This window comes from Aspergillus piperis (assembly GCF_003184755.1).
Source record: "Aspergillus piperis CBS 112811 unplaced genomic scaffold BO85scaffold_7, whole genome shotgun sequence".
In the NCBI taxonomy this organism is placed as follows: Eukaryota; Fungi; Ascomycota; class Eurotiomycetes; order Eurotiales; family Aspergillaceae; genus Aspergillus; species Aspergillus piperis.
In genome coordinates, this window is record NW_020291597.1 from 1,543,664 (window position 1) to 1,555,743 (window position 12,080).

Genomic DNA, 12,080 nt, shown 5'->3' on the forward strand with positions numbered 1-12,080 from the left:
CAAAGCATCACTTATATTCTTTACATTGCGCTGTATCAGTTCTGGTGATGTTCCTTTTCATTATAAGAGTTCAACCCACACATTAGAATATAAACAGAGACATGGTGATCAGTGAGAGTAAAGCAACCACTTCAACTCTCCAAAAACCAGCAACCCCCCAACCACACCCAGCACAATCTCAATAGCAATCGCCTGAAAAACAATCTTAAAATACTGAACCCTCGCAGACCACTCAAATGTCCTCCACGCATCCACAATACCCAATCTCGCATCCCTACCCCCCATTTTCACCTTACCACCAAACCGCCGATCAAACGGCACAATGGGATCAAGCCCCTCAGGCAACATCGAAGCCGCCACACGAGTGAATATCGCATTAACAGGTACAGTGAGTAAGAAAAAGAACATAAACCAGAAAACAACACCAATTCCCCCTTCTCCCTTTTCACCATTCGATCCCTTCTCACCAAGAATACCCACAATAACCCACCCAACAGCCCTGGAGACAGCCAAGTTCAGCGAGGAAGTCATAGACATGACGGCACTATGCAGTACGGCAGCAGGAGCAATCCGTTTCCAATGCTGATACCCTAGCATGCGTCGATAGCCGACGAAAGGCGATTTATCTGCGATGACTACATGCACCCATGCCATTTGCCATGTAGCGAGGAACATTCTGCCCATAAAGTTGGCTAGAAATGAGGCGAGGGTCATGTGCATGGGGACGGGGATGAAGGCGGGTATTAAGAGGGCTAAGACCATATCTAGCGAGATGAAGGCGGAATACATGCGGAATCCGCGGAAGGTGGAGAAAATACCGCCGTCGCCGAGGCTGAAGAGGTAGTTGATGGATGTACGAAGATCGCTGGTTACTGGTTTTGGGGTTGGGGTGGTGGTGAGTTCGGGATCATTGCGATTAGTGGCTTGGTTGTCAAGACGGATGTAGGGGGGTGGGTTGGAGTTAGGGTCTTCGATTGCAGCTAGGGCTCCGATGACTTGGGAGGTGTAGGCGACCTGTTCTCTTTTATTAGTATAGTACTTGTCTATTCTGGTACTACTATTGACTCACCCAGGAAGTTGCAAGGAGGAAAGCGAAAACAGTGAAGAAGATGAGAAAGATGCCTATCCATTCTTTCACCAGAGGGTCTTGACCGGGTTGAAGCCGAGCGGATATCACTCCGTAGATGACATGTTTGCTCATTGAAAGAAAATAAAGACATATTGCAAAAGTAAGCGCGGACGAGGGACATAAGAATCTAATATAAATCGCCACTTTAAGCACAAGCTAAAATGTCTCAGATGCAAACCATGAAAAGTGCAGGGATCTCACCTAATTCTTCTTCGCCAAGGCCGTAGTGCGGGGCGTTTATGATAAGCGAAAATTTTGTTTCACTCATCGTGCTCTCGAAGTTGGTTTAGAAGAAGTAATTAGCAAGGCCACAGGTTATAGGGCACAGATTCCCAAATGGGAAGAGGACAAGATATTGCAGATGCCACAAGGTGGCTACGAGTATGAAGATCGATGTCAGTGCGCTGGGCTCCACTTTTCCACCCAATGAAGCATCTTGCTTGGCCAATGCCGTAACAGAGCACAAGTGGTAAGTAAATTCTGCTTCAGTACAGTTTGATTTTTAAGAGAATACTTTCTCATTATTATGGCAACTCACTAATACAGCTTTATCTCAAATACCCATTCATTGCAGCAAAACCACAACCACACAGCAATACTTTACACGTTCCTCCAGATAAATCACAATCAAGGATAAACCGTCTCATACCCATCATCGCTGCCATCATCAGTCTCATACCAAGTTACGTTATCAAAGTACAAAGTTCTAGTCACATCAGTGTAGGCGTCGGTATCTAGCAAATCCAGTTAGCATGAGTGACGACCACAACCCTATTTCATCCGATCAAACAACTCACCAAAACAGTACTCCCCATTCTTGAAATACCACCCGGTAGTCAACGCATCATCATCATCCCAAGTCCCAAATCCCACATCAATATCCGACACACTGTAAACCTGCTCCCCGTTCCACCAAACCTCATAAGCGCCATCACTTTCCTCTGACACGCGCATATGCACAACAACACTATGCCACGCATCTCTCTCAATATCATCCACAATCGTCGCCGTAGTGCCAGTAGAGCAAGCAGCACGGTGCGTAGTCTGCAGAGTATTGTTCACAATCTCGACGGTGCCACACCACGAGGAGCACCCGCCGGGGCAGAACTGCTGGGCGATGATGGCGCTCTTGTCCGTCGGGTAGGTGTCCGAGGGCACATAGATAGAGAAGCCCTGCCAGCCTTCCTTGGTCATTTGGGCCACATTGGTGGTGGTGTCGTTCTCAAAGACGCAGATCTCGGCGCCTTTGCGGTTGCGCGTGCCGTCGTAGTAGGACTCATCGAAGTAGACGGTAAGGTTGCCGTCTGTGGCGGTGGAGTAGGATGGGGATTCTACATTGCAGGCGGAGAAGGGGGATAGTCCGGAGGTGAAGTTGCTGTGGTAGATGGTGCCTGCGGAGGCGAGGTGGTGGAAGAGAGGGAGGGAGAGGAGTGAAAGAATGGACATCATGTTGAGTTGTTGTGAAGCTTGGGAGGATATTGAGAAGGGAGAATGTTCTGGTGATACAGGCTACTTTATATGCTTTGTATTTACTACCCTGAATCAATTGAGTTTGATATCTATATTAAAGTAGGGTTGTTTTGTGCTTATCCTTCAGGGGCATCGGCAAATGAAGCAGCCGTTCTTCCTGCTCCCCAACAGATCCACTTCCTTCCGTCTTGTCGGGAAGAACGCGTATGCCACTTAATCAATGCACACCGGCGCATTTTCCGGCTGTTCCCCGCATAGATAATGACTATATTCCTTAACTTAATCAGAAAATCGGTCCCTGTCCGGCACTTAGCCCGAGGTATAATCTAATCTTTGATCATGAGATCAAAGCTAGTAATATGAATAACATGCCACCATCAAGACTACAACCTCACCACTATCAAACAATCCGATCATGCATATTCTCAAGCTATGCCTTGCGGTGGCCACCGCTACTCACGTCCACGGACTGGTCCAAGATGTCCCAAGTCTAAATGGTACGAGCTAGAAGTTGACCCTCAACATCCCCACTAACATGCTTATCCACACCAGGGCCCGTAATGATGGTCCCCGACACACCCGGCTCCAAAAACAGAACGAATCAGTTCCAACATCCAGGCCTTTGGCATAGCCACGATCAACTCGAGCTCATGCGAACAAATGTCCTCAACGGTGTCGAGCCTTGGGCATCTGCCTACACCCGATTTGCTCAAGATCCCTACTCCAACGCCTCCTATGAAATGCAAGGCCCGTATCCTGTGATCAGTCGTGGGCAGATAAGCAACTATACTAGTTTCCATGATGATTCTCGTGCTGCATACCAGAATGCCATTATGTGTAAGTCCCTCAAACATGACTAGAGAGCACTGAAGGGCTAATAATCTGTAATAATAAAGGGTACATCACCCGCAACCAAAGCCACTGGAACCGCTCCACCACGATCCTCGACGCCTGGGGCTCCGATCTCGAGAACATAATCGGCACAGACCGATCCCTCCTTATCGGCATCGAAGGCTCTATCTTCGCCAACGCAGCCGAGATCATGCGCTGGGAAGGCGGCTGGGTCGAGCAAGGCGCGACATACAAAGGTGGCTCAGGGTTTAGCGTCCAGCTCTACTGGCTCTTCGCCCGACAGAGCATCATAATCGGACAAGCCAACTACGGCATGGCGAGTATCATGGGCTTGCTCAATTTCGCAGTCTACTTGGACGACGTGGCTCTATACAATTATGCCTTATACACATACAAGTATGATCGCTGTGCCGGAGTGCCTTATAATTATCTAGCTTCTACAGGCCAGAACTCCGAAGCGGGCCGCGATCAGTCCCATGTACAGGATGCGCTGCAATGGACGGCACTTGCTGCGAGGGTTGTGGCTAACCAGGACTATGACTTGTTCGCTTTGGAGGATAATCTTATCTTCACCGCGGCAGAGTATGCAGGGAAATACCTCATGAATCAGACAGTGCCGTATGATGCGAGCTTTTATCGGTGTGAGGTGGTTTTGGTGGATGGTCCTTGGGCGAACATTTCCGCGGTGAATCGGTATATTGGATATCAGGATGGAAAGACGAATCCGGCTGCTTGGGGTCTACTCTATTATGAAGCTTTAGAGAGGGGGGTTAATGTGCCTTGGACTTCGCGCGTGAAGGACGTTTATGATGCTTCTGTGAAGAGCCAGGCATCGCCGGTTGATCCGTTCAGTTGGGCGGATTTGCTTTTTGCGGTTGCAGAGAAGTAGAAGGAATCTCGATGAATGTATCTGCTCTGCATGTATATAAAGAATGGAATTGAAAGAAGTGGTTACTAAATGGCATAGCTCTATATGGACCTTGAACAAGACAGAGGGTATTTTGTTAACTATAGTAATGATAGAACTCAAGAACGTCGGTTCGATTCGGCACTCATGTCTGGGATAAATTTTATGAGTTGTATGATCATACAGTTATTGTGACATATTCCGGATCCGTTACTCACTAACTAGCTACTAGCTGACTATACATTCCCATATCCACAACGATTGAACCGCGACCTAATAAACATACCGAAAATTCGGATTCTCCCTATCCGTCAAATCCTGAAACGCCAACTCATGCGAGACATCACTGCTTTCACCCTCCTTCGCCTTATTCCTTCTCATCAAGATCACCCTTGTCAGGACTGTCAGGGCAATAAACACAGCATAAATCACAATATGCGCCAGAAAGCCGTGCAAGTATCGCGGAGCGTCAGAACTCTGGAAGATCTGCGGCGCGATGAGATTTCCCACCGCCCAACCAACAAAAAGGAATGTCATGGTGAGACTTTTCTTAGTCTGACCGGCTGTGTTGCGGGTGATCAGGGATATGATCATGTTGCCTTCGGCGAGGAAGAACTGCGTGCAGTAGAAGGCGATCAGCATGCCGCCGGCGTTGGATGCTGTGGGTGTTACGACGAGGATGACGATGGTACCGACGATCGCTGGGATGGTCCATAGCTAGTATTTGGTTAGCTTTTGGTGGTGAGTTGGTGGCCAAAGATAAAGCTTACTATCATGGTTAAACACGTCTGTTGGAACCGCTGTGAGCACCACGCAGACCCGACCATCACAATGATTGTCCATGAGCCTTGGGCGATATTCAACAGCTCTGTCTGGAGCAGTGAGAAGCCGAACTGCTCGATGATCAGGTTAGAGAAGACGCCTAGGCCACCGATGATCAAGTTGGCCACGAGAATGAGCATCACGCAGCACCAGACGATAGGGTCCTGGATCGTTTCGATGACTTGATATCTTTTAAATTCGCGGTTCTCAATTCCCGTCTCGTTGTGTCGTACCCGCTCTACCATCAATTTCTTGTCTTCTTCGCTGTAGCACTTTGCTGAGAGAGGGCTGTCTGGAAGGAAGAAGCCAATAAAAAACGACCACACGCATGTAGCACATCCGAGAGCGAGGAAGAGCAATTGCCAGTTCTTTATCACTCCCCCTACGTACTGGGAGGTTCCGAAGGCGAGTAGACCACCGATCTGTTGTGGGTAATTATGTGAGCTGCATCTTCAATGGCAGAGCGAGAGGAGTAATGACATACCATCAATTGCACTCCAGTCATGCAATACCAGATTGAGTTCAACACAGACTGCTCTTCTCGCTTATACCACATGGCTGTTCTAGCATTAAAGTCAGCAGCAAGACTCACTGAATCCAGAGACCGGAAAGACACTCACATGAGCATCATCGCAGGCTGGATACAGCTCTCAAAGAACCCCAACAGAAACCGGACCGCCATCAACGATCCAAAACGTGTAGATGCAGCCGAGCATGCCACGATCGCACCCCAAATAAATACATTGACAGAGAGCATCTTGGCAACTGGAAACTTCTGCAACAGTAGATTCTGGGGATATTCGCCCACAAGAATGCCGATATACAGAATCGTGCCTAGTAGGGAATACTAAATGAATATTAAATCAACATCAAAGGTAAATTATGAGCTAATAATGGTTGGTGTATACCTCTTGTCCGACCAGATGTGCATCGTCCTTAATACCCATAATAGAGGCATAATTCAAAATGCCCTTGTCAAGTGACTGGAAGAAATAGGTAACAATCTGAATGACCAAAATACGACGAGTGATCATCCAAAACAGTCGTTTATCTGTTGCCTCGTCGATCTCAATGCCTGGGTCTGCTGCATACGGGTCTTTCTTCTCGGTCGATTCGAGGTGATCGGCTGTTGTGGTGTCTATATCGGAGATTTTGGATGCCATTGTGGAATCTGGGGATTGTGGGGTTGTGGAGTTAGGCAAATTGAACTTCAGAGAAGGTTATCAATGTATGGATTTGTATCCCCGGACTCAGTGTGAGAAAGAGCTTGCATGGTGGGGAAGGCTTAGCTGTAACGTGTGTCTCGTAGGCTCGTCGGAGGGCCTCCGGGAGATAGCCCGAAATGCCTATCCACGGGATTTTGGCATGGACTTCTTGCGCGGAGGAATTCCCGGACCCTGTTCCGACTGCGAATGCATACTGCCACAAATGGAGAACGAATTCTTGTAGAGAAAAACAAGCAGGTCTTAACAAGCCTCTTATTGCGTATTTAGTATTCGATTAACTTCTCCTAACCCAGCATCGGTCCTTTGACAAACTAAGAACAATGTCTATCGAAGCAGGACCCCCAGCGACCGTCAACGGCACCGGCTCCGAAGTATTCCCATCCAAGCAGTGGACGCGAGTACTCGAAGCCCTCTATTCAGAATCCGTCCTAGCAAAGGTCTGGTTCGTCGCAAGCAAGGCGATGGGTAGTGTAAGTGATATAATCTTCAAGCCATTATAATACCTGCCAGTAAGCCCGAAAATAATTATTAACAGAAATAGACAAAACCTCCAACTTTATACCCCGAATACACTGGCGAAGACAAAACTACATACATCTACCGAACCCTCGACTTCTGGACATCCGGGTTCTTCCCAGGCTCTTTATATCTTCTTCTAGAGCGAAGCACCCTCTTCCGCGACCGGAATCCTGCTCCCCAAATCACGCAAGCAAACAGCGAGTCTGTTCTCCGCCCCCATCCCCTCCAACACGAGTACCTCTGCCGCTGGTGGACAGCCAACCTGCACCAAAATGCCCTTCGTAAGGATACCCATGACCTAGGCTTCATGGTCACCCCCTGGGCGATGAAAGCGTGGACCCTGCATCGAGACCCAGCAGCATACAACACCCTCGTACTAGCAGCCCACTCCCTTGCTAGCCGCTTCAGCGAATCAACCCAGTGTATCCGTAGCTGGGATCAGTGTATCACGAAGCGCTATGCATACAAAGACCCGTCGCAGGACTTTCTAGTTATTATCGATAACATGTTGAATCTGGATATGCTGTTCTGGGTGGCGAGGGAAACAGATTGTCCGAGGCTATATGACATAGCTAGGGCGCATGCAATCACCACGCAGAAGCATCACATCCGAGATGACCGTACGACCTTCCACGTGGTCAATCTGGATCCCAAAACCGGAGCAGTCAAGTCGAAGTTCACGAACCAGGGATACAGTGATAGTAGCTGCTGGGCACGGGGCCAGGCATGGGGGATTCTGGGGTTTGTGCAGACCTTCGGGTGGACACAGGAGACGGAATTCCTTCGCACTGCTAGAGCGCTGGCGGATGTATTTCTTGGGAGATTGCCGGATGATGGCGTCCCGTATTGGGATTTCGATGCACCTGTTAATGACACCTCACCACGGGATACTTCTGCTGCCATGATCGCCGCTTGTGGAATGCTGTTGCTTTGTAAGGCATATAAGAAGTTGCAAGATACTGACGCAGCTAATTACTACCTTCGGGCCGCGATGACGCTGGTTGATTGTACGGTCGGAGGGTATCTAAATCAACCTATGCGTTTCGAAACTGGCCCTTCGTTGGAGGTGCCCATCTACGCTGACCAGTGTTCGACCCATCAGACTGAGACTTGCAAAGCCTTTGAAGCAATAAAGGTTAGCGACGGGAACGTCTCTGAAACCATCCTGACGGGAGCGACGATCAATAATTATGAGTTTGCTCCTCGGAGGTGGTCGAATCACGGACTTGTATATGCTGATTATTATTTCTTGCTTTTTGGAAACATGCTTCTTGAGATGGACTTTGTTGATGATTTTAAGAAAAGGTAGCATGGCACAAGCATCAACTCCCCATTTGGGTGTGAATTTAGACTTAGAATATAAAGGTTCGACGTGAAAGCGCAAAACGATCAATCATGCAGTTTTGTTACTGGTCTAGTTCTCAATTCCGTCGGTTGCCGAGTCCTTGGTTAGGCCCCTCGTATTGCCGTAATAACTAATCCGCTGTCCTGGGCTAGATGTCACATCGAAGAGGTGCGATATATCTGTCGGCATGAGATTATTCATGGAACTCTCCGAATCATGCCTGGAACCTGACTCGTGACTGCGGGTTTCAAGCGGAGAAGAGATACTAGAATCTGATGGCAGTTGCATATTATAAAAAGAGAATGGATCTAGACCAGTCGGCGAGAAATCCTGCTGAAAGGCTGGTGGCAGCGGTGGGAAGGCTAGGCTGAATGGGTCGAATGAGCAGCCAGTAGACTGCTGCGAAGGGAACGGAGCCAGTTGTAATGGTTCACCAAGCGACTCATAATCTGGTGGATCATCCGGTTTTGTTCCCATGAGATCCTTGTACATCTCCTCCTTAGACTCATCTGAATAGGCGGTCGTGCGAATATCCAGGCTTGGACGAGATACACAGGCTCGGTTCTGCTGGGCTTCGATCAGTCTAGTTGCGAATTTGAAGGCAAGGCTGTCCTCCTGGGGGGCTTGACTGCCGTCATGCTGTCTTGTCCATCGCTGTGAGATTTCCATCAGATTTCCAATCAAGGTGTTGAGAGCTGGGGATGGTGGCACCCTATTGTGCCTAGCGTGTGCGAGGAGTGTGCGGCCGGCGATGAATAGACAAAAAGAAAACTGGGGGTTCGTGAAAATGGGAGAAAAGGACAAGAATTGATCAGCAATAGTTGCTATCTCTGAAGCTGCTTCCAAGCACGTATCGGCGGAGGATGCCGACGGGAGTTTAATGGGACATTTCTGCCAGTGCGCTGGTGGATATGCAATGCCTTGGTGTAGCAGAATTACCGCCGTGTTGTGGGTTATGTGTGCCAGAGTCAGATTTGGATCCATGACTCTCTGTTCGTTCAGGACGCAGGCTTCGCGCCATTTAGGAGGTAGGTGTATTTTCCATCTGCGCGCATCAGCATCAAGGCAAAGAAGGAACAGGAGGTAATGCGCACTGAATCAGTCGCAGATCTAGTTCCTTGAATTTGACCAGCCATAATCGTGCCTTGCTGGCATCGTTAATCAGAAAGGCGTGGTGTAGATAGAAATTGGTCACGAGAGCCAGTGATTCAGTTGCCTCAATAATGTACGCAAAAGCGCCGATGGCCTGCTCCTCACAGCCATCTATCGTAGCAGAATGGCTATTAGAAAGGCTAGTGTTTTTGATATCAGAGATTCCAAAATACGGGGTGCAGACTTCCTGCTCTTTCTCCCATAGAGCGCCTTCACATGGAAGACGGCGCTTCACATCCGCATTTCTCAGACTAATCTTCCAGCCTGTAGAGACGCTGCAGAAGCGGTCCATAAGAAAGACGGCCCAGAACACACGTCGCCGCTCCTCCGCTTCGCTCCACGACCGAGATGGTGTGAGAAAAACCATGCGCCTGATTAGTCTTTCCCCCATGCCCTTGACGCGATATAGGTCATCTTCTTCTACTCCAAGTTGAAGTTGCTCTACGGTTCCTGCCATGCTGCCAATAATAGACCATGACGAGGGCCCGCGACCGCGATTTATCTGTTCGAAAGTAAATCAGTCTACTTCTCTCTAGGGACATAGTGTGGGCCCCTAGCTCACTGTTTCGAATGCGACAATCACCAGCGCCTGTAGATTTTCGACCGAGAAGGTTTCGGTGCTCTGCAAGATTACCTCTTGTCGACTTTTCTTGGCGATCTCTTTCATATCCAACGTATCGCCATATTGTTTGTTTTGTGAGAAGCGGGCACAGACAGAGACAATGGCATGTAAGATGCAATTTATATGCGTTCGTTCTTCCGGCGATCGCATCCGCTCGCGAAATTTCTTGACGTGTAGTATTGGTATCCATGGATGTATATTGGTGAAGTAAAAATCGACGAGTTCGGTCAAGACGGCATCAGGTAAGGGGCTGGCCACGCGAGACTCGGATTGTAGAGCAACCGCATGGTAAACCAGCGAATTTTCCACGCGGGTGCGTTTGGAATGGGGAGGAGCACATTCTGGTGGCGCAGAATCGTCTGTATTTGCTTCTGTGCTCGTTCTTTTTGTCGCCACATTTGCAGAGTCTAGTACTGAGGCCTTCAGCTGCTCCCGACGCTCTGCCAGGGTCGTGGCTGCCGTGGTTCCCTTGGCCAGGGATCGCGGGGGCTCAGTGTTCGGAAATAAAGACTGCCACATCTGCTGCCAGAGCATCTCCTGGCCCAGAAACATATTCTCGAGCGTCTCGACGCGGCGATATAGCTGGTCGACCGCCCCAGCTCGGAGACCGGGCTTAGTTCGTCGATCATCGTAGACGCAAACGACATCCGATCGCATACATTGCGAACAGGGCTGCGCTCGATTGCATTTGGCTTTTTTCTTGCGACAAAACTGGCAGGCTGGAATTTCCTCCTCTCCTTTGGTAGCTGTCTCCGGCAAGTCTCCTGCGCTGGTGTTGGTTATCGCGGGTTGAGATTTTGCGGTCATCGGGTAGACAGGGCTGAAATTATTGAGGTTAACGATAGGGATGTTTTGTCCAGGAAGACAGGGACGTCTGACATACAGAACTACACATCCTCAAAGCCGAACGCCCCTATGGGGAATTCGTTCTTTTCCCCGCAATTTGCACTCGTCATGCCACTCCTGGAACATCCTCTTTGCCGTTGAGCTTAGTTGACATGGAGACCTGCGCTGCGCCAATCAACTTCCTGTCGGCGGGCGGGGTAGTTGCCGGCGAGTGTCCGACACCGGAGATTTTCCCAAAATGCCTTAGCAAAATGTTCGATTTGCTATATTAGAGGTTTGAATCAGGAAAGGGATCGACATACTCCGATATATCACTGATCAGGAGCTTCCACTTTTAACTGTAGGTAGTGGTTCGTTGCTACTCTCAAGTCTTGATGGGGAGTTAGGGCGCGCTGGCCCTAATCGTACAGGAAAGGCGGTTTGGTCTCCGACCTTCATTAACTCACTCATAGGATCCCTAGTAATATCAGATATTTACTAGACTAACAGATTCGTTCTCTCCCAGTTCCAGTGTCTGCTTCTACTGATGTGTATCGCATATAGAAAATGTATTTCGTGCGGAGTGGAAGACAGACCCACCTGCAGTTAATATCCAGGGTCCATGTCTTCAGGGAAGGATCGGCGGGTAACTTACGTATGTACAGGGGCACTAAAGACCCTTTCCGCGTGTGTGAGTGCTGGCGAACGAGAAGAGAGGGAGTTTGCGAACCTTCGTGCACGGGATCCACCTGGCCGCGCAACCTGTCAACCCACAATCAGTCCACCTTCCAGAGACAAAAGCAGATTTCAAGATTTAGCATCAACTGGATATTCTAAGGATCTTGCCAAGCCCACTTGGACTACTCAGTTACCAACATGCAACGCACTCGACACAAGGGCTGTGGAATGAACTCTTATCACTACGAGCCCAGATTGCAGGAGCATGAGATGGTTCATGTTCACATCTGTCACCCATAATTGACGTGTTTGCTGGCGTATCACGCGCTAATCATAATCAATACGGAAGAAGCTTGGTGTATGCCGGTAGAGGTACCTTAACGGCCTATCTTTGATTTTGCTTCCAATCATATCTAGCTCGGTGGTTGACGTACACCAGGTGTACGTGTTCCTGGTTGCCATCGGCTTTGCCCCTTGCATGTGCCGTCTTTCGGGGTTGCTGGTTTCTGCAGATATTCTAATCACCCCTTTTG

General features: G+C 49.0%; 5 protein-coding genes across 5 annotated transcripts; 2 read left to right on the top strand and 3 right to left on the bottom strand.

The window, feature by feature from the left end:
• Nucleotides 1-41: 41 nt before the first annotated feature.
• BO85DRAFT_477409 (uncharacterized protein) lies at nucleotides 42-2,578 on the bottom strand (the record flags this gene model as incomplete). Its single annotated transcript, XM_025662837.1, has 4 exons — nucleotides 42-1,014; nucleotides 1,070-1,196; nucleotides 1,779-1,863; nucleotides 1,927-2,578. The coding sequence occupies 4 exons, from the start codon at nucleotides 2,576-2,578 to the stop codon at nucleotides 109-111; spliced, it is 1,770 nt and encodes a 589-aa protein (XP_025516737.1). The 3' UTR covers nucleotides 42-108.
• A 436-nt stretch (nucleotides 2,579-3,014) lies between these two features.
• On the top strand, nucleotides 3,015-4,340 carry BO85DRAFT_513117 (uncharacterized protein; the record flags this gene model as incomplete). The annotated part of the gene is made up of 3 exons (XM_025664686.1): nucleotides 3,015-3,096; nucleotides 3,152-3,436; nucleotides 3,496-4,340. The coding sequence occupies 3 exons, from the start codon at nucleotides 3,015-3,017 to the stop codon at nucleotides 4,338-4,340; spliced, it is 1,212 nt and encodes a 403-aa protein (XP_025516738.1).
• Nucleotides 4,341-4,631: 291 nt separating this feature from the next.
• BO85DRAFT_513119 (putative MFS transporter) lies at nucleotides 4,632-6,343 on the bottom strand (the record flags this gene model as incomplete). Its single annotated transcript, XM_025664687.1, has 5 exons — nucleotides 4,632-5,075; nucleotides 5,129-5,602; nucleotides 5,665-5,743; nucleotides 5,801-6,027; nucleotides 6,089-6,343. 5 exons carry the CDS (start codon nucleotides 6,341-6,343, stop codon nucleotides 4,632-4,634), a joined length of 1,479 nt encoding a protein of 492 aa, XP_025516739.1.
• A 383-nt stretch (nucleotides 6,344-6,726) lies between these two features.
• BO85DRAFT_487523 (glycoside hydrolase family 88 protein) lies at nucleotides 6,727-8,234 on the top strand (the record flags this gene model as incomplete). The annotated part of the gene is made up of 2 exons (XM_025663462.1): nucleotides 6,727-6,876; nucleotides 6,948-8,234. 2 exons carry the CDS (start codon nucleotides 6,727-6,729, stop codon nucleotides 8,232-8,234), a joined length of 1,437 nt encoding a protein of 478 aa, XP_025516740.1.
• Nucleotides 8,235-8,339: 105 nt separating this feature from the next.
• On the bottom strand, nucleotides 8,340-10,701 carry BO85DRAFT_370279 (putative C6 transcription factor; the record flags this gene model as incomplete). The annotated part of the gene is made up of 3 exons (XM_025655954.1): nucleotides 8,340-9,315; nucleotides 9,365-9,924; nucleotides 9,985-10,701. 3 exons carry the CDS (start codon nucleotides 10,699-10,701, stop codon nucleotides 8,340-8,342), a joined length of 2,253 nt encoding a protein of 750 aa, XP_025516741.1.
• Nucleotides 10,702-12,080: the final 1,379 nt, after the last annotated feature.